We start from the raw sequence: 25,415 nt of genomic DNA, 5'->3' as shown, positions 1-25,415 counted from the left end.
CATCCTTGTTGCACCTGCTATAACTAGGCACGGGTCTTGCCAGAGTCATTTGACAAGTGGCCTTGTTGGACGTCCTTTAGCTTGTCATTCGCAGCGTGAAAAAAAAGCAACTAGATCGTCCTTGCTGAATAGATAGTGAAAATATAAGCTCAGCTTCTCAGACGGCCCACACTTCAGGGAAACCAGGAAAATCCACTGTTTACCGCATCGGGAGACTTTCTAGGCCAGGTCATGGGCGCATGCCCACAATGGAGAGATAGCCTTAGATATGATGGTTAAGATGAACGTGGAAAAAAAGGACGGTGAGTTAGCGATTCGAAATTTATCGCTTACAGATAATAAAACGATAATAAAATAAAGCATGACAACAACGGGATGATGACGACTGCATGACGACGACGGCTTGAGAACGGCGATATGGCAAGAGTGAGATGACGAAGCCGAAGTGGCGGCGATGGCACGACCGCGACGGCATCTTTACGTTAACTTATTTTATCGAAATTCTTAACAATATTTTCATTACACTTCTCAATTACAGTTGTATCGTCCCACGCTCCACTATTCAAATGTAGTTTCGCTTTACTTCTAAGCATAAGGAAAACCGCCTGCTTCTTGGCCAGTCCCCCATAATGGGTATGTGCCACTGTTGAGGATACAAGACAGGACAAGACGGCACCACGACCACGAGCGCATTCCTAGTGGCCCGAGCTAGTAGATAATTAAGGTCACTGTGTCGGCGTAAGAGTTTAGACAGATAGACTCAAAGTGTCTGAAGAAGGCAAAGAAAGTTATTCGCGTTAACAAGGTAGAAGATATTGTCATGCCAGTACCCTGGATACATGTCATTGTTGAGCGCCATTATTCACGCCACCACTGCTTCCGGTACCTACTTCACCAAGCTATTTGTTAATAATATTGTTCCTCTATTATTTTATCCCTACCATAGTTGTAATTTTCTCTATTCAATTTAATTCAAAAGCACAAGTGTATCATTTCATCCTTGCTGAGCTCTCAATCACACGCTTAATCTTTTTTTATTGGTTACTACCAGCATGAGCAGTTTGACTCAGGAGTGGGCTACAAGTACACTGTGCAAGCATTTCGTTTCTTCAATCACTTTATTTGATCTCTTTATCTTGTTCTTTCAAACTCGAAAGTCCGTTCTAGTTTTGCCTGTGCCGTCCAATTATCTGGGCCACCACCCGATAACGGGCACGGATCCACAGTCTTTGAGGTCACCATCGCAATCGACATCAGGACCCCGCGACCCGCGCGACCCACGAGCCAGAAGAAGAACGGTCCGCTCATCGCATAGACGTGCTCTTCGCTCCGAGCTGCGATTTTCTCAAGCCTTTCTTCACAGCGAGCTCGCCGAGGGCAGCCAAGACGATGCACGGTCGCAACGCACGGAAGAAGGTGGAGCGGGAGGTAGGCGGCCTCGCTGGTGGCGGCTAGAAATATCTCTTCTTGTGGGAGAGATATTCTCGATTGCGGGCGTGAAAGGTGGGGCTAAGTGCAGCGCGGTAACTGTCTCTCAATGGAGGACACCTCAACGGCACCGCACAAGGGGGATGGGAGTCAAAGGTGGGGTGGCAGGCGCAGCGACAACAGAGGATGCGTAGGCGCGTCAAGGGACAAGCTCAAAGACGGTCGGCAAGACCGGCATCGTCGGAGAACGTTAGCAGAGCACGGAACAGCACCCTGAGAGGGAAGTTCTTGTGGCTTAGTTTGTTACAAGGTAATCTAGACTTTTCTTTAATGCAGAAGGCAATTAGACTCTGTGAACATGCGCAATCGATGCTAATTGCAGCGGTTGCCCTTGTCCACGCGTCCATGGCGTAATGGTGCTATAGAGATCCTGTGCCCGAACCCTGCTGCCCGACAATGTTACTAAGGAATATTTAATTGTTTATAACGCAGTACTTCCTTGAAAATGATAAGTTTACAAAGTCACGAAGCCGTTTAAAGCCAGAAGGACAAAGTTTGGCCAAATCCACGTACTATCATTCACATGCTGGATGAACCGGCCCTGCTCGCAGCTACCGTATAGACACTAGTGCCACGGTTCCCTCTAGTAATTACTGCATAAAGCTCCATGGTACGAGGTTCCCGTACCGCCGGTACATATGCTGCCTGCCGACGCTATGGGGAACCAACGCGGGAGGTCAGGAGGCGTTACGACAGTTTGAGTGCGCAACTAAAATATGCTGACACCGTCCGGTAGGGTGGGAGGGCAGGGGGCACGAAGATGGCACTACATATTTAACGATACTAGACACGCGATTTCGTGGACGTTATAGCTAGAGCCCGATGCGCCCAGCCAAGTTCTGTCCATGGCCGTGCATCTTGCGAGGAGCGCATCCGCTGTGACATTCTAGAGCGTGGGTGCCCAAACAGGTGAGAAGCTGGGCACACGTATGTCAATGAGAGTGGTGAAACTGCTAATGCGAAACAGTAACAGCCTTTGCTACTGTTAACTGTGTGCACCACTCGCTAGGCTGTGTGTGCCACGGCGCTGCTGTTGCTGCGAGAAGCTTCAGCGCTTGTTGTCCATAGACCACAGTTACGATGACGCATATTCTCTATGGGCTATGTTAGCAGAACCTAGCGGGTCTGAAACCGCGCATGCGCATGACTCTATTACAGAATTTCAGCTTCGCGCGATACGTTAGGCCCTTTGCGCACGTTCCGCTTCTCCACAGAACCGCGGTATAGCCACGTCGACAGAGCAACGTTAATTAGCATACCGTCATAGTATGTCGTGCTTAACAAAATAAATTCTTGTTTTTCACATGCATAAATCACGATCTGATCATGAGGCGCCCTGTATAGTGGGTGCTCTCGATTAATTTTTACCACCAGTGGCTCTTCAACGTGCACTGAAATATAACTACAAGAGCGTTTTTGCATTTCGCCCGGTATTGGCCCATGCCCAGCCGATCGCGGCCAGGGTCCAAACCGCGACCTCGAGATCATCAGCTCAACGTCACAGCCACTAAACCACCCCCTTACGGGTTGCATGCCGTGCTAGAGCGTAGAATCAAACTAGTGATGACGTCAGGAATCAGGGGCGTTTAGTCGACGCCTCCTAGATAGCACAAGGCTGGTGCACTTCGATCCGTGACGTCATGCTACCTTGCCCGAGAGCCACAGAATCTAACGGGGATACCAAGTAATTAAGCCGGGGTGTTTTTTTACATCACCGCTTTCGCCAAACCGGGCTGGGCAATGAAAACTTCGTTCCAAGTAGCATGTCATAAAGCAGGGTGCACAGGCAACACCACCTAGACAGCAAAAAGCCTGTTCACTTTGATCCATGACGTCACGCTACTGGCCCGAAATTTCCATTCACAAGGCTGGCGTGATGAAAGAGGTGACGTAAAAATCCCCGTTGCCTACTCGGGAACATCCCCATTAGATTCTATATTAGCCGGGCCAGTAACATGACGTCATGGATCGGAGTGAAAAAGGTATTGTGCTATCTAGGTGGTGTTGGCACAAGCCTGCTGTTTAGGGCGTTCCTAATCGCCAGCGCATCGCCAACGTTAACGCCCTGGCGTCACCTGACATGTAAAAATTGACACTTTACCAGTTCAGTGTTGTATCTCTAGGCCCGGCAGCGTCAAAAGAAATAGCTGATCAATAATAATCACAAGAACATCGGTGATACTTTATACTCGGCGTGAGATGGGACTAAGCGATGGCTGTATTTACCATTTATTTCTTGGCTGTCATGGCGGACAGCAAGTAGCAAGGACTGAAGAACGCTATTAGGAGTCTTGCGATACGTGTAACAACGCTAACACTTAGATTTAGCGTTGCTAGTTGTGCGTGGCTAGCGCAACGACACCGCGGGCACCGAGGCCACCCACTTCGATCCGAATGCTGGCCTTGTTATTAGCCCTTCGTAGCGACACAACACACGAACGGTAAAAGCGGCTTCCGCTTAGTCTCATCTCTTTTGGGCGACAACGTGTTGGCGACGTTTAGTCACCACAAATGACGTATCGCCTCTTCTGTAGCGGCCACGCCTGACAAATGGCGCCGCTGTACGAACGAATGTGCGTTGATTTCTGTACGCCAGATGGCGCCACAGCGTTAGGCAGTCGCCATGTGTTCGTCCTGCGGAACGCTCTGCCGTCTTGCGTGCGTTTCCGCAAATGGCCGAAGCGCCCCGTCCCGAAGCTTTCTGGTAGATCATTTTCGGGGACGCGCTCGCTCCTGCGCGGATGACGTCACTCGTGACGTTTCGCTGGAGCGACGGTCAATTTGTACGCCGGCCCTGTGCGTGCTCGTTGGAGCGGCGCAGGAGGGCTGCCCTGCGTGACCGAGCGCCCCAGGAAGACGTCACGCTTGGTGTCCCGATGAGCATAAATAATAAACAATCGAGATCAAACAAAGTGAGTGCTTGGACACTCACTTTCGACCTCCATCGCAGTTTTCTATTTCCGACATCCCTCGCAGTTTTCTAAAGCGGGCCTTCCATACGCACATGGCGAAAAGCGGCGCAAATTGAACACAGGCGAACGGAAAAAAACACGCAAATCGAGCGCTGCCTCGCAACTGCGAGACAGCGACCGTGCGATACACTGTCGATGCGTGTAATCAATTTAGTTCCTTTCTTCCAATGTTCATCCGCCTTTTCGACTCTCCATTACCATTATCTCTCTATCTCACGTGACGTTCTCTTCTCTCTACTGCAGCAAAAGAAGCTGGCTGCTGTGATGGTAAGACCACTCACCTATCATCTATCGGCGAGCAGCAGACTTGATGGGCATAACGAATTCTGAGGACGGCATCGCCATCGAGATATGCGCCGTCACACTTAACGTAAAAATGCGCAGTCGTTACACTTGTGTGTGTGTTTTTTAGAATAACGCTGTTTTATGCGATGAAGCACAAAAGTAACCGAAACGCCAATGCATGCCATAGGACGGCACCTTGAAAACACATTATCTCGAAACTGGCGTACAGCTGTGAATTCACCCGCCGTGGTTGCTCAGTGGCTATGGTGTTGGGCTGCTGAGCACGAGGTCGCGGGATCGAATCCCGGCCACGGCGGCCGCAATTCGATGGGGGCGAAATGCGAAAACACCCGTGTACTTAGATTTAGGTGCACGTTAAAGAACCCCAGGTGGTCGAAATTTCCGGAGTCCCCCACTACGGCGTGCCTCATAATCGGAAAGTGGTTTTGGCACGTAAAACCCCACAACTTAATTTTTTTTTAGTTTTTTTTTAGCTGAGAATTCGTGCCAAGTCGATACCTCTCGCATGCTCACTAGCTACAAATACGTGCCGTAAAATCATTAACGAAGTAATTAGAATAATTATGCTAGATATTCAATTAAGCATTTCGATTTATCATATACGTAATGATCACCTCGTCGAACAATTTAGATCAAAGGTTAGAATTGGTGCTACCTGTCACAGGCAATTTTCAAATATTTGGTGCAGCTAAAAACACTACTATACATAGGGCCTTACAATGTTAATATTGGCCTAAACATAAAACGCATGGTACGCCACATAATTTTGTTCCGTCTTGCTATAAGATTTCAGTCGTAAGAAGAGTGCTTCAGGAATGTATACTGTATAACTGTTGTAGCGTTGAGATAATGAACCCGCTGCCCTTGCTCTTGCATAGCGTGGCTTGGTCAAGTATGCGCTTGTGCTTTAGCGAGGTCCCTCTAGGGAATTGTATGCGAATTGGCTGAAATAATCTAAACAAGAACACGAACTTCATTTTATGGCGGCAGCGCTACTGAGAGAAAAACAGGAAGAAGTAAAAGCAGGACATGCGCAGGCACGCAACTGATCTTTTATTTAAAAAAAAACAACAACGTAGCTTATAGAATGCCTAAAAACGAAAAGAATAAGAAATAAAGTGAAAAGTACGAAGGCATCACGATCGCCACTACGCAACGAAAAAACAAAAATTACCCCTACCGGGAACAAGGGTGCAAGCGAAGCTCGGGATCCGAGGCGCTTCATTGTCGTAACGCCTCAGTTTCGCACTCCCTCACGGCTAGGTCGGCGCGTCGATAACGAGCCCTTTCTCGAGCGAGTTCCCGGCGGCGTTCATCAAACGCCGCCTGTTCTTCGGCCAAACGCACGACGCGCGGCCCGCTGCTGTTCCTTCAACGCAGCCTGCTCTTCGACAGGAAACAAACGCAGCCTCCCCATCTGACTGTCGCGCCGGAACTGGCGGGAAACGGCGGGCGCGAGGCAAGCGAACACGCGATCGCACCATTTCCCTCATCCGGAGAGAGGGGACGCCTGTGATTGGCTCCCGCCTTGCGCTGCGTCTACTTCTCCATGCATATAAAACCCCGCGTTAAAGGGTGCGTATGACGAATCGACAGTGCATTAACCGATTATCGTGGTGGTCTCACAACCTTGAGGTCGGTGGTTCTTAATCCGCAGCCCGACAAGCAATTTTTATTTTCACCCGCGCTCGAGTTTTTTATTCGTACAACACCGAAGCCGACACGAGTTGAGGCAGTACAACCTTCGCTTGAAAATGTTTGACTTCCGGTATAGCGCGTGCCATTGCAAGATATTGCAGTTATTTGTCACTGGGGGGCCATGGACGCTTGACTGACGCCATAACCGTTTTGCTGTATCAACGACAACTCCTTGCCGATTCATCGTGGCTTACGCAACTGCGCTCGGCAGCGGCTTCCGAAGCAGCTCCATCCGGGCACGGGGACGCAGTCCGGGGCCCCGTCAGCGCAATCGCCATTCACGGGCGGCTCGCCCAAAAGCGCTGGCTCGCCGACTGGTCGAGACAAGCCAGGCACATCGCGCAAGTAAGGAACCACAGAAGAACAACCAAAAGCGAGAAGCGAGATTTGTTTGTTTGTTTGTTTGTTTGTTTGTTTGTTTGTTTGTTTGTTTGTTTGTTTGTTTGTTTGTTTGTTTGTTTGAAGGGGAGGGGAGATGGGGGAGGGCGGAGAGAAGGTGGTTCGTGAGTGAGGGACAATCGCACTAGGGCGACAGACAATGAAGTTGGGAAAAGAGTGCGGAAGGTTAACGAAGGCCGTAGTTTTGCCGAAATGGCACCGCATTTTGAAAGTACCTTAGCACAAAACAGAGCGCAAAACAAAACCGAAAAGGCACACGCCCTGTCGAGTGAAAGAATGACTCGTCGTTTTTTTTTTTTTTTTCTTGTTTTAAAGCGAAGCTGTTAAGCGCTAGTTCCCCCAGGATCGCGTCCGTGTGTAGGCACAAAACTCTCCATTCGTGCGCCGATCCCGAAGATAGTGTAATGCCGGGCAGCCCTGCGGTGGAGGTGCAGCTCGCCATTAAGGGGCCCCCATACACAGCTCCGCTGGTCATCCTTCTGCACAGAGTGGAAGGGCACCGTGGTTTTTCTTTCTTTTTTTCTTTACTTCTGGGGTTTTACGTGCCCAAACCACAATCTGATTAGAGAGTTTTAGTATAGCGTAAAATCCTTGCGTTAGCGTTAGCGTGCGACGCAACGCTAACGCAAAGAAAGACTGCACTGCGCGGCACAAGGTAGTGTTTTAGAATAGCGGAACGGAGAAAAGCGTTAACTTTAACGCAAACAAATACAGCGCCATCTAGATGTAAAAACACAAAGTACTGGAAAGCCAAATCCACACGAAATTTCGAGCTTATCCAATGCCGAATCCGCAAGTGTGTCCCTAAGTCAAGCTTATCGAAAGCCGCAGTCGCTGCGTTAATTACGCATGTAGGCGTTTGGTTTGAGCGCTGTTTTGTCGAGAGTCGCGAAACACACCGATTAATCTTGGCATGCCGCGATCGAGTGTTCTGTGGGACCCATATTACATGTCCTTTTTAATTTGGGATGACATAGACGCCCTCATGCTTCGGGAATGAGAGCGACCGCGCAGGTTATACGTGTCCTCAAGATCCACTAAACGTCGAAGCTATACCGGAGGGGACGTTTCGCCGGCAATTTCGCTTCCAGAAAGCGGATTTCCCACTTCTTTCCAATTTTTCGCAACGGACGCCCACCTTGACGTCCATCCGAATGGGTTCAAGGCGAAAACTTCCTTCACGAGGTTCATATCGTCGTCGTTGGTAAAACGCACACGCATTGTGACCACAGCACCGACCACACTACTGTGTTTTGCCGCGGAAAACATGACATGCATCGGCTTCACATGCGGCTTTACACCAAGCGAACGAGCGAAATAAAGCCCCTCAATTTTTCAAAAGTAGCGCCATTCTTAGATCTTTCCGCCACCCCGCTCACCCTGGCGCGTCCTTCTCCACGCTTCCTGTCACCCCAGCCTCCTCCGCTCCCCCATTGGCCAATCTGTGTCACGTGGAAGCAGGCGCCGCGCTTTTGTATATTTTTTTCTTTCCAGCGCGGAGCAGGCGCCGCGCTTTTGTATATTTTTTTCTTTCCAGCGCGCGCCGACCTCCATTGTTGGGCCTGCGCGACGAAAGTACGGCAGGCGGACTGACGTGATTAACGTTCCGAAGCGACTAAAGCTAGGATGGAGGTCGTAGTGGATGGCTCCGGATAACTTTCTCTAGCTCGCCTGGGGATGTTTAACGTGCACTTTGATCGTAGAGTCGTACGTGGGCCGGTAAATTCCTCGTTGGCGTTTCATAATACTCGCGCGCTAGCGCTGCTTTAGAAGTTGGCGCCTCGGCGCGATTGTATTTCTTCAATAAATTTAATTTACTAGTGTAACAACTTGTCATTATTTCGTATTATTGACGGCGCCTCCAGGGCACCAAAGCGGCAACGGGAACACCAAAGCTAGAACCAGGGCTGGATGGGGCTCGCCGAAGCCTGTGCATGCCAAGGGGGTATAAGATCGCGGACAGCCAATTTTGTATGCGAACACTCCCTGCGACGCCTGCATTAGTGTAATGTTACGTGCTCTTCAGAGGCCTCCGTTAACCATTACATGTGCCCTCCTGAAGCAGTACTTGTAAAAAAAAAACAATATATCGTCACGATTACCAAAGCACCCCGCAATGAAAAAACGGCCCTGTTGCCAGGCATTGCTGACCGCACACAGCCGGAATCTCTCACGTGCCGACCGAACAAAAGTGTCCTGCAGGTACGTGAATGAACCTACGAAACCACGTACACATACTTTCACGCTGTTAACACCTGAAACTTTGGTAATTACGCGCGTGTTTGAGTACACCGCGTGCTTGCGTCGTGTTTCAGCAACACGAACTCTCAACGTCGCGCGCTTTACGCCTTAAATACGCCTTGAATAATGGTCATTTTCTCTATTTCTTCCGCAATTCTAATACGAAATTCTAAAGGCCAGTTACCGACTGACGAAGAAATATCTCGATTGAAAAAACTGCTCCGCAGGGCTCGAACGAACTTTTCTGCGGATTTTCTGCCGTAGCGTGTTAGCCGTCGTCTGCTACGGCAGGCCCACCACCGGCGGCGCCACCGTCGAGGCCGCGCCGAGCGGAGGAGGAGGGAAGCGAATGGCGCTACTTTGGGAGATTGAGGGGCTTTAGAGCGAAATAAACTTGGGCGCCATCTCGAGGCGGATACAGCAAACATGAGCAAACATTAGCAAACCTTCTAGTTAAGCCTACTGCTCGGCTAATCGAGGACGTATATCGCAAACAACGCCCATTTGTCACCTGTGCGCCGCTGCCGAAGCATCATCACACAAATCTAAGGCGAACACGAGCATTAGTGGGGAAGGATAGAGCCTAGCAGTGCAGGCAGACGACTCGATAGATCCGAAGCGGGCTGCTCTCACTTCGACTGGCGCCGCCATCTTGCCGTACGTAAGGCTCCCCCTTGCGTGCGTTAGCGTTCAACGCTAAATCCTGAAAATAGCGTACGTACGTAAGAGCTCCAGCAGCGTTTACGTATAGCGCATGCGCAGTGTGGTGCACGCAACGCTAACGCTAACTCTTTGCGTTTGCTGCTTTACGCTATACTAAAACTGTCTATTATGACGTACGCCGTTGTGGGAGACTGCCAATTAATTTTGACCCCCTGGGGTTCTTTGACGCGCACCCAATTAATGCACGGTACACGGACGTTTTTTGCATTTCGCGCCCCATCAAAATGACGGCCGCCGCGACCGGGATACGATCCCGCGACCTGGTGCTTAGCAGCGCAACGCCAAAGCCACTGAGCAAACCCCGACGGGTCGGCATGTCTCGTCGTTATCTGTTTCGCGCTGATGTATAACAAAAATCTGAAGTATAGGCGAAAAGGTAACTTCCAGCTGGTGGGAGCCAAACCCGCATAGTCTGCATTACTCGTGCGACAATATTCTATCAGTTGAGTCACCGCAGCGGCCGTCCTCCCGCCCACTACCTTGCCGGATTCGTGTGTGTATACTATATTTACCGGGTGTTTCACGAAATTCTTTCGAAATACTTTTTAAAATTACTAGAGATAATTACGTAATTTTCTGTCGGTTGCTTTTACTACAGAGGCATGCGTTTTGAAAATTATTCGATCTGCCAATTAGACAACCAATTATGCAAATCCATCTAAATAACATTCTAACCAAAAAAAGCCATGCGATGGGAGCCATGCGTTCCCTACGGTTCTTGTTGGCTGAATATTGTGAATTAGCTAAACATGTGAGAAGCGTGCGGTAGCGTTTTCACAACTTCTAAAAAATTCGGAAATTTAGGGTTTGACGAGACCTCGTCTGGTCAGGGATGATCGCAGCGCAGAATAACCGAACAGAAACACCAGACAAAGAAATAAAAAGTGAAAAAAAAACTACTTTTCGATTCATGTGCGGGAGGCATTGTTCACGGTGGTTACAGGTGAAGTTTCCATGCAACATAAATGTGAAAGAAAAAAAATGTGGCGCAATCAGTGAGCGTGAGCCGTTGGAAGTCGGACGTCCAACGACGATGACGTCATACCTCCTATTGCTGACGCGCGCTGTTTGGGTCACCATACAGGGTACAAGGTACGAATAAGGTATGGCAACCGAAACGTCGTTTGTTCGTCCGATTGCTCGTTAGTTGTGCCAGTTCGAAAAACAAGTGTCCGTGCTCTTATGAGTACATTAGCGGCTGACGCTTCGCGCGCGGTCTTTGCAGGGGTCAGACGGCAGGCTCTGCTGCTAAAGGCGGGAAGCAGGGCACGAAACCACGCGATCCGGGTAAGAAACCTCGCCTCAGCGGCGCTGAAAAAGTAGGGCTGCAAAGCTCCCGCAACTGCACTCGATGAGCTCCAGGTAAACAACAGAGGAAACAAAAATGACCGCCCCTTCCAGTCCGTGGAGATCGTCGAAGGGCGAAGCTGTGTTACAGCCGAGTGTTACACCCTGCAAGTCAAACTTCTCAAGCAGTCTATATATTTTTGTTTCCCCATTCTTTCACCTCATTTTCGCTTTTGCGTGCTTCGCGCTGTGAGCATGCTTGTGCGTTTCTCCCAGTGTCTTTGTTTTTCTTTTTTCTTCCTTTTTTTCGTTCTTTTTCTTTCTTTTTTTTTTGCGCGTGAGACAGGCCCTACGACGACGAGCCCATTCATGAGCAAACTCGCGCTGATGCTCGCGGTAGGCAGCTTCTTCCTCAGGAGGGACAAGTCGTCTGGTCGGGGATGATCGCGGCACAGAATAACCGAACAGAAACACCAGACAAAGAAATAAAAAGTGAAAAAAAAACTACTTTTCGATTCATGTGCGGGAGGCAGTGTTCACGGTGGTTACAGGTGAAGTTTGCATGCAACATAAATGTGAAAGAAAAAAAATGTGGCGCAATCAGTGAGCGTGAGCCGTTGGAAGTCGGACATCCAACGACGATGACGTTGGAGGTCCACATTCCATCCCAGGTATACGGCTATGGGAAGACCACTACTCGTGGTCTTCCCATAGCTGTATACCTGGGATGGAATGCGCGGAACCACTAATCCAAATCTCCGTACACTGGGCGCAAAGCCCACCACTGGAGGTAGGGGCGCTGCAGTAGTTCTGACGATCGGTTGGATTGGTTTGACAATTGACGTCTTTGCGTTTCTGAATGACGTTGCATACACGTTCGGCTGCGACGGAGAGAACGACGTCAGGGACGGTATGCCCGCAGACTTCCGTTGTCGCTTGCGTTCGATGTCTCGAGTTTGCTCGGTGGCGTGGTTAGCAGCACCCTCCCGCCATTGCCGCTTGCGATTCTTCAAAATTGCTTCAAAATTAAATCAGTCCGTCACGTAAGACAACGAATGGCTCATGCCCCCTTAGGCGATGGCTCATACCCCCGTAAACGCGGCCTCCCCATTACGACGACAGAAGTGAAGTTGTGCGCTGGAATGACGAGCGGCAGCGGAGCCAGCTGTGGAAAGACGACGACAACGCTCGAGCCATTGCTGATGATGATAGCTTTAGCGAAGTCCGACCACGACGGCACAGCCGGGGTCCGCATAAACAGCTTCTCTGTAAACCGAAATTTGTAGCACAAGTATAGAGCCTCCGGGTAACTGGGTAATTTTACAATTACAAGCAGTTGTATTCGTTGTTAACCTGTAACAACTATCACTCTCCCACGCGAAATACTAAAATGAAAGACCGTGTGCACATCCGTGTGCATGCCCGCATGCGTCCGTGCACACACACTCATCTACATGCTACCACCACGTCAGGTTTCGGTGGCGTCAATAACCTTCTTTTTTTCTTCCACGTCCAAAGCCATAATGCAATTGGCATGCGTATTGAGCTGTTAGTATGAGAAGGTAGCGTAATAATTTATTTGCTGCGTTTTCGGAGAAGTAAGAGCCCATAGAGTAATTACCTAAGAGGAATGCTATCAAATTAACAAATAGGAGAAATTTTTTTAACGAGTACTTCCTAAAGTCATGAAGAAATGTGTCAATATTTTCATACGCCATAAAAATGCTGCTTAGACAGACGAGGGCTATCGGATGTCAGCTGCACACACCTGTGTCTGTTTAGCTACTCGTGTAACAAACGTGTGCGTGTGCGCGCGCGTGTGTGTGTGTGTGTGTGTGTGTGTGTGTGTGTGTGTGTGTGTGTGTGTGTGTTGTAAGTCACGACGTCACGGTAGGGCAAAACGACTTACCGACTTAACGCCTTACCAACTTCGCACGATCGATAGTTGGCAACCGTAACGCCAACCACGCTTTCGGAGACGGGTTCAGCTCCTGAAGGGTACGCGTCCGACAGTGCCGCACTCCACTGGCACTTCAAACGGATCGCATGGTTGATATCGTACGCATGCACAAGTACCCACCAGCGGCACGTTATCTTTCCATATAATTTCATTTCCCTTGCCGTCATTATTGCTGCAATGTCAAATAAAAATAATAACTTTTCTTTTTTCATACGCTTTTTCTGGCACCACTGTCTGTTCGCATGGTTAAAGGCCAGTCCAGCGATTTTTTGATCATATTAGGATAGTGTCACTTTCAAATGGTATTGATAGTCCTGTCACCGGTAGGGTGGTTCAGTTTGCTTAGAAACTAGTCAATAATTTTATATAACCCATAAACGAGGTACCAAAATTGAAATGGCAAGCTCCTCCGCGTGACGTCTACGATGAGTCGATGACGTCATATCTTACAGCACCACGATGTAAACACGCACAACGCGTGCTAAACACGCAGTAGACATGGTGCTAACGCCAAGAAAGCGAAGCTGACGATGTCTTCTGACTACACAAGCAGCTTTTCCGGCTCTTTCGAATAAGACAGTGTCGATTTGAGCGTCGATTCCGGTGTCGATTTCAGTGTCGATTTCAGCGACGATTTCAGCGACGATTTCAGCGACGATTTCAGAACAACGCCTTGTGCTTCGGCAAGACGAAGAGAAGCGCCTATCATCACGTCTGTCAAAACGATGATTGTCGGCCCGTCGTCTCGTAGAAAAAGAAGCCAGCTTCGTCGTCGTCGTTTCCGGACGCATTGGTGGTGTAGATTCTGACGCCACGACCGCATGGTGGCCATTAAAAAGACACATTCGTGGGGATGAGTCGGGAACAGCAACCAATACTTAAAATTCATTTTCTAGAAAACTAAATTACTCGCAGCCGTATCGTTCGGCACGGATAATGAAAGTGCAAAAGAGAAAGTATATTCAAAGTTTCGTTGAGGTCAGTGGATATCGAAAAATCGCCCGATTCGCCCAGTAAGCTGTACAATTTCAATTGGTATGAAATGCGTTTTGAGCATCTCTAAATTGCGCTGGCTCTACTTCTCTGCATTGCACTCCCATTAGCGCATAGAAAAATTGCATTCCAATTGTTACCTTTTCTTCCCTTCATTTTTTTTTCGTGTCCGTTATAGTTACAAATATGTCTGCGCCAAAGAAATCAATTGTCTGAGCTGTCGGCCCTGTGAATGAAAAAAAAAAAAAAAGCTGCAGCGAATCAACTAATACTGTTCATCGCCTTATTGTCGAACCTCGTCGGGATGTGCGAACAGCCACCTGTAAATCATCCCGTCCTCCGCGCTTTACGCGAGAGAATTTATCAGAGAAGCAATGCAGTATAACGGGCGAACCCCAGGATTGAGGGCTTTGATTTTAAGGCGAAAGCCTTTCTAGGCTCATGGCGAACTTTGTGTCAGCAGACCTGACCACCGGGAGCGCCCGCCGAAGCGTCATCACGCCATATAAAGACAGGTTAAAGACAGAGTAAAGAATGAAAAATAATTGATAGTGACAGTTAGTAAATTATAACGTTATATTAGAGATTGGTAGAGGTTAATAATGACTAGTACTGACTAATAACAACTACTAATGACTTGTAATGACTAGTACTGACTATGAATGACCAATACGTCTAACGACAACTTGTAACGACCACAATACATTAGAGATGACTAAAAATGCTTAGTAATGAACAGTAATGACTAATAATGACTGAAATGACTTGTAATGACTACTAATTACTATGACATGACCAACATGTCTAACGACGGCTTTCGCCGTTCACCTCTTAAGAGAGATCTTAAGAGACTCTGTAATTTTCATTTTTATTCCATAACTGAAATCTCTTCTCTCCCTCTTCTCTCCCTCTCTGTCTCCGCAGTTGTTCTTCCCCCCGCCTTGGATCTGTCGATGCCATCGCATTTAGACTCGCCGAAGGCGGCCCCGCCTCCGCGGCGGCGCAGGAAGGTGCTCCTCTGCGCCTGCTGCAGCGCCGTCCTGGTGGTGGCGGTCGCCATCGCGGCCATGTCCGCCTGGTTCGGCCCCACGGGCTGGATCGGCCACGCGTACTGCCACACCGAGCAGTGCGCGCTCGTCAACGCGATGCTGCTGGAGGCGCGCAACGAGAGCGTCAAGCCGTGCGACAACTTCTACCGACACGTGTGCGGTCGCTGGTCGCTCAACCACAGCGGCTACACGGTCTACGACTTGCACCTCAACGCGTACCTGGACAAACTGAACAAGTACCTGCTGCGGGTGAGGCTTCTTCCGCGCAATGCGCTCTCAATCGCGGTGTGCGCGCGCTGCACGTGGAGGCGCGCGACTCGTCTTTCGAACATTCAGATTGCATTCGCAATCTCGTTCCCCGTGTGTTACGTTAAGGAAATGGAGCACAGGTGAAAAAAAAAAGATGTTCCACTGGTAAGTGGAACTAATGTACTCGAGCGTTGGCTCTTCCATCAGCGGGCGGGGATTCTCGCTACTACTACTGTTGAATTCAAGATGAAAAATTCCGGCAGAACGCATCTCGCGATGCGATTCAGCGACAAAGCAACTTAGCGACAGACCCTATTGGCACATAACTGCGTGCCACATAGTGAAACTTGCCGCCCAAGAGGGCCATTGAATAGAGGCGCATACCCGGCGAAACGTACCCAGTGATTCAAGTTTGCATCAAAGAGGCTTCTAGCCGCCATCGCCATCTTCGTTGGCTGCCTTTCATACCTGGCGCGCTCGGGCGTGAGCTCCCGTGCCTATAACCCTGGAGGAATAAAGACGTCCCCACTGCGCCTGCCTTCGGCTTGCCCGGTACACAGTCTCTCGCGCGCCGCTCCACGCGTCATTGCAACGGTCCCTATAAGGGTCACTGAAGAATGGCGCATACGCCGTGGAACCAACCGAAACCAACGTTGACGTCTACGAGATTCGCTAGAAGAGCGGTAAATACCCAGTGGAATACACCCAGTGACCAAAGCCGGCGTCAAAGAGGTTCACTAAAGAACGGCACATACGCAGTGGGCCATGCCCAGCAACTGAAGTTGGCCCGATGGTTAATTGCGAACTTGGCCCCCTCAGCGCAGCAGCCCGATGCTCCGTTCATTAGACCATGGACTCCCTATAGTGACCCAAGTAGGTTAGAATATATGAGAGACACTGAGCGACACGAATAGAATTAGAATAACGGCTACCCACTTTCCTCTCTAATTCGCACCGCCGTGTTTCTGTTTTCCTAATGTGTTTCATGGAAAACTCAAAACGGTAGCAGCTAGGCTTGGTGACATATTCCCAAAGGAAGCACCACAATAACTCACGATAGCAGTTGGTGGCTAGATTATACTCGCGCAGATTTCACGCCCGGACATCAAACTGGAGTCTTGTTTGATTAAAGAAAAAAACTCCTTGTCCTCCTCAGACCCGTTGTGCGCCGTCGTCGATATCGGCTTTTATTTTTTTTTTTCTTCGGTATTGAATCAGTAAAGAAAATCTAAAATATTGTTATGTCACTTAAAGCTGGATACAGGCGGCACTATATGTCAAAACTTTATTCAATTCGTTTCGCCAGCTCTCAAAAAATAAAGAAAGCTTTTTGCGAGAGGTACCCGCCGTATCGCCCTCGGCGACGAGAAAATGAAAGTGTAGTACATTTCGAATGCCACAAGGTGAAGCTGCAATCGAGGATAACACGTTGAGACAACGGACCGTCTGCACCCATGTGCTTAGTAAACAAAAGCTTCTTTTATCTCACCAAGCTGGAGAAATGAACCCTTCGTCCACATATACGTAGGTGGTACTGTGTGCAAAGCATCTGTACGACCCGATAAATAGGCAGTTCTGCATTTTTTTTTTTTTGGAAACCGGCTGTCAACATCAGGTGTTGTGCCGCTACACACTCTAAAAGAAAGCAACCCTCTGGTGCGCATCTTGTAGCCAAAAAGTTTTCGTCATGCGTATTGCTCGAGAATTTTGAAAACTCTGCGCTCGCTGCTTTCTTGTTGTAAAGCGTGGCATAAATGTCACACTGATAGCAATCACACCGTCCGTAACCTGGAAGTACCAGGTGCGTAGCGTTTAAGAGGGGGAAAGGCACGCGAGACAGTTGACAATTAGTTGCTTGGGCGCAAGTCGCAAATGGTGTGAACTTTTCTTAGAGTTTGGGATTTAGTTCAGCATTGAGAAGGGTGGATGTACTCTATATGCGGATTGTGTTTTCGTTTACCTTATCTATTTCTTTCTTTTTTTCGGTATATACTCAAGCGATGAACCTACGCGCGTTCGTTAAACGTTCGTTCGATTCGCCCTGCACGTGGTGACCCGGACGAGCCCTGCGGCAACGCCCGTATGACGAGTGCCGGGGGGAAAAAAAAATGCGGCCAACTCCTCCCACGCGAGGCCTGCGCCGCGTGAACCGTAATGGCGACGTGCGGGCGCCCCCATGTCGTAGCGCGCGAAACAAGTGGCTGGAGAATCGAATTAAATCTCAAGTCGCTGCTTTTTTCTTTTTTCTTTGTCTTGTCACGGCAGATTGTGGTGGGCGCTCAGTCGCGGCCGACCGAGAAGATGGCGCGCTTCTACCAGACCTGCACCACCATCCTGGTGGAAGGCCAGGACAAACGGAAAGAGTACCACGAGGCCTTCAATAATGCTGGCGTGTACTGGCCCCGACTAGGGCCCAGCGACGCCGACGCCTACCTCGTTGCCGCCAAGGTCCAGGCCTCCTTCCTGATGACCGCGTTGCTCAGCATTAGCAGGGTCAAGGATTTCGGCGGCGAGGTACTGTATACCGTACCGGCGGCGACGCGATTCTTGTCAGTTGTGATCTTGTAGGCGCGAGCCTTATAGCCTCTCCCATACTTGGAGAAGTATGGGAGAGGCCTTTGCCCAGTGGACGTAACCAGGATGATGATGATGACAATGATGATGATGATGATGAGCCACGAGCAGGGCGAGAGTTGAGAGGAAGCTATAGTACGGGGGAGAGGGGTCGTGGGGGGAGGGGAGAGCTCCTATGTGAACACATTGGAACGGAGAAATTATTTTTCTCGGCAATCGCTGCGGCGGTTTTGACAATAATGGTTGCATTGAAAAGAAGCAGCTAAGATCTTTTGACTGCATGAAGCGGATTTTCAATTTATGTCATAACCATTTTTCCCAATTGCAAAGAAAATTGGAGTATGGAGTTTACAAGTACAAATAAGCAAATAAAGAAAACGGAAAGGGAGATATCGAGATTCTCTGAAGTGCCCGTAATAACGAAGCTAAAGCACACAAAATTAACCTAATATACGCTGCTCTCTAATCTAAGTGGGACTTCTTCAATACCAAACTTTGTCCGCTTTATTTCCCAAGGGATGCAGTCTACAGAACTGCGATATCTGTTTTTCTGGCGCAAGGTTACTCAATTTTAAACTTCGTGCTTCTGTTGTTTTGAAACCCAACTGCGGTTCTAAAGCAAAACATTGCTTCCTAGAGTTGCGCAAGTTTTCTTTCTCTCTATCTCTCTCTCTGACGGCAACAATTAATTCATTCGAAACGACCCAGCGGATGTCTCAGAAAATCATTTGTGCGTTTTACATATATTTCAATGGATAAATCGGAGTTAATTGGCCCCGCGCTAAAGCTTCCTCTTAAGCTTGGTTCACATGCAACGACCTTCGCACTGCGTCTTGGGCATCTGCGATTTTCTCTTTAGAAGCACCTAGTGAAAGCATCACTTATTTTAGATGCAGGCGTACTTAGCCGGCTTCGGTACAAATGAAGTAAAGCAAACTAGTAAATACTTTCATGAAATGGATTCCGTACTTTGATCAACTCAAGACTATATCGAAACAATAAGTGAGCAGGCACACGACAATGACACGTCTCACAAAGCTGCGCCTTGTTGTTATTGGTGTTATTGTTATTGGAATGAGTTCGCAGTTCTTTAATTTTGTTATAGCAGCTTCTTCGTCGACAATTTTTTTCTTTTTTAGGTAGCGAAGATTTCATGCTGTTAGCCTTGTAATATCGTAGTCGCATTGGTTTCAGAGTTGGACGTGTTTGTATCATGTTCCTGTTGCAATTTCGCTTTTGTGTTTGCTTTACTTTAGTACTTCTTGCGTTCTCTTTCGCTATTCTCCAACATAAATGTTTGTAAAAGTGTCCAACTGCCCTGTGCTTTTCACGTCGTATACGCGCAGTTTGTTTCCCGAGGTCTCCTTGACGATTCTCTGGAAGCTCCGAAAGTAACCAGCTTCCCTAATCACTTCACGACTTAGACAGGGAGTCTAAAACATGGACTAAACATGGACTAACATGGAGTTACACCGTCGTTGTGCCCTACCCCGCAGGTGTACCTCGGCATTTCGCCGGCCAGCGCCCTGCGCATTTGGCTGCGCTACCGGCCCCTGGTCTTCCCAAACAGCTCCGACGATAGCACTTACCGCCTCTACTACGAAAACGCGTGCCAAGCCTACGCCGATGGAATTGGCGGAGCCGTGGGTTTCGACACCTTCTTCGACATCGAGCAGAAGGTGCTCAGCAAACTGCTCTTTCCCAACAGCTCTCACGGCAGCACCAACCTGACCAACCTGACCGAACTCAGTAACGTGATGAGGCCCACGAGTGCGAAGCAGCTGATCGAGTACCTACATGAGACCTACAATCTGACCGACGCGACCAGCGTCATCGTGAAGGGACCAACGTACTTGGCGCGTTTCGGCGAACTCGTCACCGAACTGGGTGACGACAAGGTGATCTTGTACCTCGGCTGGCTGATCCTGCAGGTGAGTCGATCGATCGTCTGGGCTTCACCCGCCCAATATTTTCTCTGCGTCTTCGCGACTGTGATTTTATTTTTTCTGACCTAATCTAACCTAATCTCCTCCAGCTAGGAATTAGGACTAAACGTTTCGAAGCCTGGAAATCCTTTTACATCTCTCTTTTTTTAACACGGCGCGAACTTTGCAGGAAGCAAAAAAAAAATTTTTTTTAGACCTGTATAACACGAATATTTAAATGGCATCAGGCCGGTCCGTCCTATAACTAGACAAAAAAAGCTGATCACGGATACTGACCTTTTGTAGATGACGCGTTAAAAACAGAAATAGTTGCTACAACTAGTTGAGCTGGCTACTATTCAGCAGAGGGACTTCTCGCGCTTGAAGGAACACTAATTAACATCGCTGATACAGAGCAGCCTTTTGAGAAGTGTTCAAACGACGAATGCCGCTGCAGCCAATGTTTTCACAAGACTGCTCGTCTTCGCCAGAGCAGCAGCACTTTCATCACTTCGAACCTCCGTCTTCCTGCGAAACCCTTCGCGTTTGAAGAGCAGCACCGTTGAAATTCTGGTCAAACCAAGTTGTGGGCATCCTAAAATACTATCCTTTTTTATCACTCTCCGTACTACAGTGACTTGCGAAAGTGTTCTTGGTTAGCACCGGGTTACGTTTAGATACACAGTTAAACCTCCGTATAGCGAAGCTGGTAAAGTCGGAAATTTTCTTCGTTATATCGAATCTTTCTTTAAATGGGAGTTCGTCATATCGAGGTTTAACTGTAGCGTTTTTAGCGTTAAGGTTTTTAATGCGATGAGCATCCTTTAAGATGCTTCACTTCGTTTCCGCTCAACCTGCCTATGTCTGTTCCCCCCATCATCAACTAAAAAAAAATATTTGATCACCGAAGCTGCGCGTAATTAAATCTGCCTCACACTGGTTCCTCAAGCAAAGGACCAAGACGCTCGATTGCGCTAATCTAGGGATCATGGGTACATTCCTTTCTAACCTCTGTCGACTTGCTGCGAGTGCTTCACAGGTGCATGCCCGACTGGTGTAACTGGTAATACACGCTTTTCTAGCTGACAATGAATAAACGTTCTGAGCCTGAGATACCCAGACAGCCATGCAGTCGTTGCGTAGTTCATTCGAGGTCAGATGTTCTGAAGATATGCCGAATTCTCCTGAATCTGAATATGCTGAATCCGGCAACAACTGATGCTTTTAGGTAGCATGCGTAGGTTTATTGACCGGTTGCCCTCAACCAAAAAGATCACGTATACTCGTGACGCCTGCGGCAGAAAGGTTGTTCCCCATCCACCGCCAAGGCTTGTGAGTAGTGGCGCTGGCTAACACTCCCAGGGTGCTAGTAGAAAACATAGATACCCAAGAAAGTGGATGGGAAAACGACGCCGCGGTAGCTCAATTGGTAGAGCATCACACGCGTAATGCGAAGACGTTGGATCGTTCCCCACCTGCGGCAAGTTGTTTTTTCATCCATTTTCATTTCCGTTAATTTATCATTTCTTCAATTCATTAGTAAGTGCAAGTAATTTCCCTTATGTTGTCCTTCATGTCAATATTTGTTGGCTTCTTAAGATAGTGCTTAATCAAAATCGGGTCCCTCGGTTAACCCCCTTTCTTCTCGTTTATTACAATATATTGTACCATTACCTGCACTTGCAATGACGTCCGATACCATCAGTTACTTCCTCGCTTTTCTTCCGCCAATGCTCTAATCGTACCCAATCTCGCCTGCCGAGTGCAGCGGTCGCAGCTCCGGAGCTCCCTCTATAAGCAGTTCTTGTAGGCAACTGTAAGCGTGGCCTCCGAGATCCGAAGACCCGCGGCGCTCGGAGGCCATTTGGTGGGCGACTGCCGAGTGGCGCCACTGAACGACACTCCTCTCGCGCGAACTGGCGCAGCTGCTGTGGCGCGCGCTGGACCGACGCACGAACACGATGTGGCACAAGCACTTCGGCGCGAGAGTGTCCTCGCGCATCCGGCAGCAGCAGCAGGTCGACTGCATGGAGCTCACCGAGCAGCTGCTCGGCTGGGCGCTCTTCTTCAGCTTCACGCACGACAGCAGCGGCACGGTCACAACCCAGATGGTGGACACGATGGCCGAGAACATCGGCCGGGTCTTCCAGCAGCAGCTCTCCTTCAACCAAATTTACGCTAAATTGTTTCCCACCGACAAGAACTTCACGGTGCGCACCCGTCGTCTTTCTTTCTTACGTTCGAATGCGATCGTCTTTCTTACGTTCGAATGCGAAAAGAAAACACGGCACCTTGAAAGTTGTGCGTCGAGTGACTATAACGCGCGAGGGCACTGAGATCCCATCACATCGATTGTCCTACTATCGACGCGTTCTCCTGCCTGGTGGTCCTGCGAGTTCGAGCATTATTATCGCCTACACTGTTGCGGTCTACCTGCTTCACCTATACAACGTCAATCTGCAACGTCAATCAAACTACTGTAATATCCTCGCCATAACGCAGAAAACGAGAATACAAAACTGTCGGGTGCTTTTGAGGCGAAATGTCGTATGCTCAACGCGATTATGTGCACCTAAGATGCGATGATATGAGAAGGGGCCCCCTCACATTTAACAGTGCAATACGCCGTGACGGGGTTCGAACTTTCAGCAGCTGCGCTATTATGACGGGTCCTTTCACCGTAGTGACGGTCATTATTTTTTCGGCGTGTCTTGTACGCTGTATGGGAAAAATCCTTCCTCCTTTCACACAAGTTGATCAAACTTTGCTGTGTATATAGTGGCAGTAGTGCAACTAAACACTACGCAACTTAACAGAGGCGCTAGCTTCTCCATAACGTTTACGCTAGATAGAGCAAAAAAAAAAACGAAAGAAGGAAAGAAAGAAAAGTCGCGGCTCGCTTGGTCACGGGACCTCAATAGTGACGCATTCGGATGGGTAAATATGTTCGTGCTATAAGTCTGCGCGGGAAAGCAATTGACAGCACGAAAATGTCACGTGACGAGAGCTGCGGCGGGTGCGGTAGGATTGTTGCTCGAACAGGTTTTCGCTTAGCACGCATCTTTTACTGCCCTTGGTCGAGTGAGCTCGGTCATCGCATTTGCCCGCGGAATGCTACACGCCGCATCATATCTGCATGAATCTATATTGCAGGTAGTATCACCACGTGCATTACTTAGCCGCAACGTGATTGGTTGGAAACTACTGTAAGGGGAAATATTGTAAATTTTATAGCCCACATATTTCTAAATAACAGTCCGGCCGAAAGGTCGAATTAAATGTTTGTTTTGTTCTTTTTTTGCTTTTCGACGTGCGGCCGCAACGTGATTGGTCAAAAAATAATTAAATAACTTCCGTCTGATCTGCACAGTGCAATTTTCTGTTATGTCTCATTCATTTTGGGCGCATGGGCCGCGAACGGTGGCTGGAAATGGTGCGAGGTTGATGTTCCTCAGCAATGAGTCAGCTGGAGGATCAATCTAGTTTTCTGCTTTTGGTACAGCGAACGTCAGTAAAGGCAATAAAATATCGTGAAAATTTGATGGGATCGTAGTATAGTCGCAATGTATTTTTCTTTTCTTTTTTTTTTTTGCGCAATGCCGCATAAATTGACCTAATTTTATGTGGTGATAGTACCCCATGACAGTGTGTGCAAGCGCGACTCAATGAGAACGTAGAAAGAAACAGATACACGGAGAAAAACCCTACTTGCAACTACGGATTGCCCGCCGTGGTTGCTCAGTGGCTATGGTGTTGGGCTGCTGAGCACGAAGTCGCGGGATCGAATCCCGGCCACGGCGGCCGCATTTCGATGGGGGCGAAATGCGAAAACACCCGTGTGCTTAGATTTAGGTGCACGTTAAAGAACCCCTGGTGGTCAAAATTTCCGGAGTCCTCCACTACGGCGTGCCTCATAATCAGAAAGTGGTTTTGGCACGTAAAAAAAAAAAAAAAAACACTACGGATTCAAACCAACCAGCCCGCCAACGTGTTTCAACCAGGATAGTACCCCGCCGTTTAAGCATTCCGTATTCGAATAACCGTTAAGAAGTTAAGGCATGCCGAAGACTGTTCCTTCTTTCGCAAGGGCAAAGCACCCTCGCGGACGTTATAGCCAGCGCACAGTGAACGCAGATCTTTTCACAGTTAACGTGTACGACGCCGTGACTACAGATCTGTGGCCATACTGCGTTCAGAATGGCAAATACAGAAAAAAACTTAGGCTATTTAAAATTAGCGCGACGCACTGGCTTTTTTACCCCAAGTACACTAACACAGACCAAGACGCGCTCACGATCCAGGATTGACTAGAGAGTTTTAGAACAGGGGCCCCAAACGTTTGGGGCCCCAAATAAATAGCGTCGAAGCCACTGCGCATGCGCGAGACGCTGACTGCATTGGGGTATTGCGTCGGGCACGCTATTCCACTGATTTAGCGGGAGCAGCATGACTGCCCCAAAATATTTGCGTCAGCAAACATGGCGGCACCCACCGAAGCGACGGCTGTAACCTAGCACCAAACTGGACTCGATTCGTGCTAACGCGTGAAGTTCGCAAGCTAGGAGAAGTGACTGCGGTTGTCGCTTTCTCTCAATTAGCGTGTGTTATGGAGATTGATTCATTAGACGCCGCTGATTTCGAATTCCCTTGTCGATTTCATGGCTTGTAGGCCTAACACAGCTTAGCTTGGCTGGTGAAGGTACGTAAAGTTGGGTACTCAAAACCAAGCGCAACTAATTGCTTGCTGCTAATAAACTGTAAACTGTAATTAAACACGAAAATCAAAATTACACTTCTTATCATAAAGTGGTATTTTTATTTAATTATTTCTAATAGCTTTTCGTCAACGCCGTTGTGGCGCTGTCAGCGTAAGACGCAATCCGCAAATGCAAAGCCCTATTCAAAAGCTCTCCACCACTGCGCGCCCCAACGCTAACACCCGTGAAGCTCTTTGGAAGGCCGCAAACATTTGGGGCCTCCGTTCTAAAACTCGCTACTATCCCAGCCATGGGACGAGCCCCTCGATATGTAGCGTTCCGAGGGCCCTAAGGTAACCTCTCCGCTGCATATACGATAGTCTGCGACTGACGAACAACAAGAGACAAAGAGAGTTTCTGGACAAAACCGCAAAACGATGCACTGCGCGAGAATCCGGCGGCTCACTTGCAAGCCGTGCGGGTGCTGTGCCGAAACGAAGCGGTGTCACGTGATCCAACTTTGAACTGAAGAGCGACGGCAGGGCGCCAGCGCTTCCAGCTCGCGCCCAATATTCTCGCTCCGTGCCTCGAAATTGATTGCCGCTCACGCGATGGCCTCAAGGACGTACTTGATTGCGCCAAAGATCGATGCCGCTTGTTAGCGCAATGTGTTCGCCCGTCGAACGCGTATACTCTCGCCTCTTGATATTTGCAGTTAGGGCATGCCGAAAAAAATATATATTTCTGGACTAACCTAAAGTATGTTTCCCATAATGAATAGCGCCCACCTGCGAGATAAACCGTTGAGGCTGAACAGCTGTCTCGCAATATTAACGTTTTAGTGGCAGTTGTCG

At 48.8% G+C, this 25,415-nt stretch overlaps 1 protein-coding gene across 1 annotated transcript; it reads left to right on the top strand.

Annotated features, from left to right (window-relative positions):
- Positions 1-280: 280 nt before the first annotated feature.
- On the top strand, positions 281-24,539 carry LOC129381638 (endothelin-converting enzyme 2-like). The gene is made up of 6 exons (XM_072285203.1): positions 281-302; positions 14,992-15,365; positions 17,631-17,879; positions 19,436-19,870; positions 21,790-22,074; positions 24,534-24,539. The coding sequence occupies exons 1-6, from the start codon at positions 281-283 to the stop codon at positions 24,537-24,539; spliced, it is 1,371 nt and encodes a 456-aa protein (XP_072141304.1).
- The last annotated feature ends 876 nt before the right edge of the window (positions 24,540-25,415 follow it).

The sequence above is a fragment of the Dermacentor andersoni genome, chromosome 11, assembly GCF_023375885.2.
Source record: "Dermacentor andersoni chromosome 11, qqDerAnde1_hic_scaffold, whole genome shotgun sequence".
Classification (NCBI taxonomy): domain Eukaryota; kingdom Metazoa; phylum Arthropoda; class Arachnida; order Ixodida; family Ixodidae; genus Dermacentor; species Dermacentor andersoni.
This window is presented reverse-complemented; position numbering and strand designations above follow the sequence as displayed.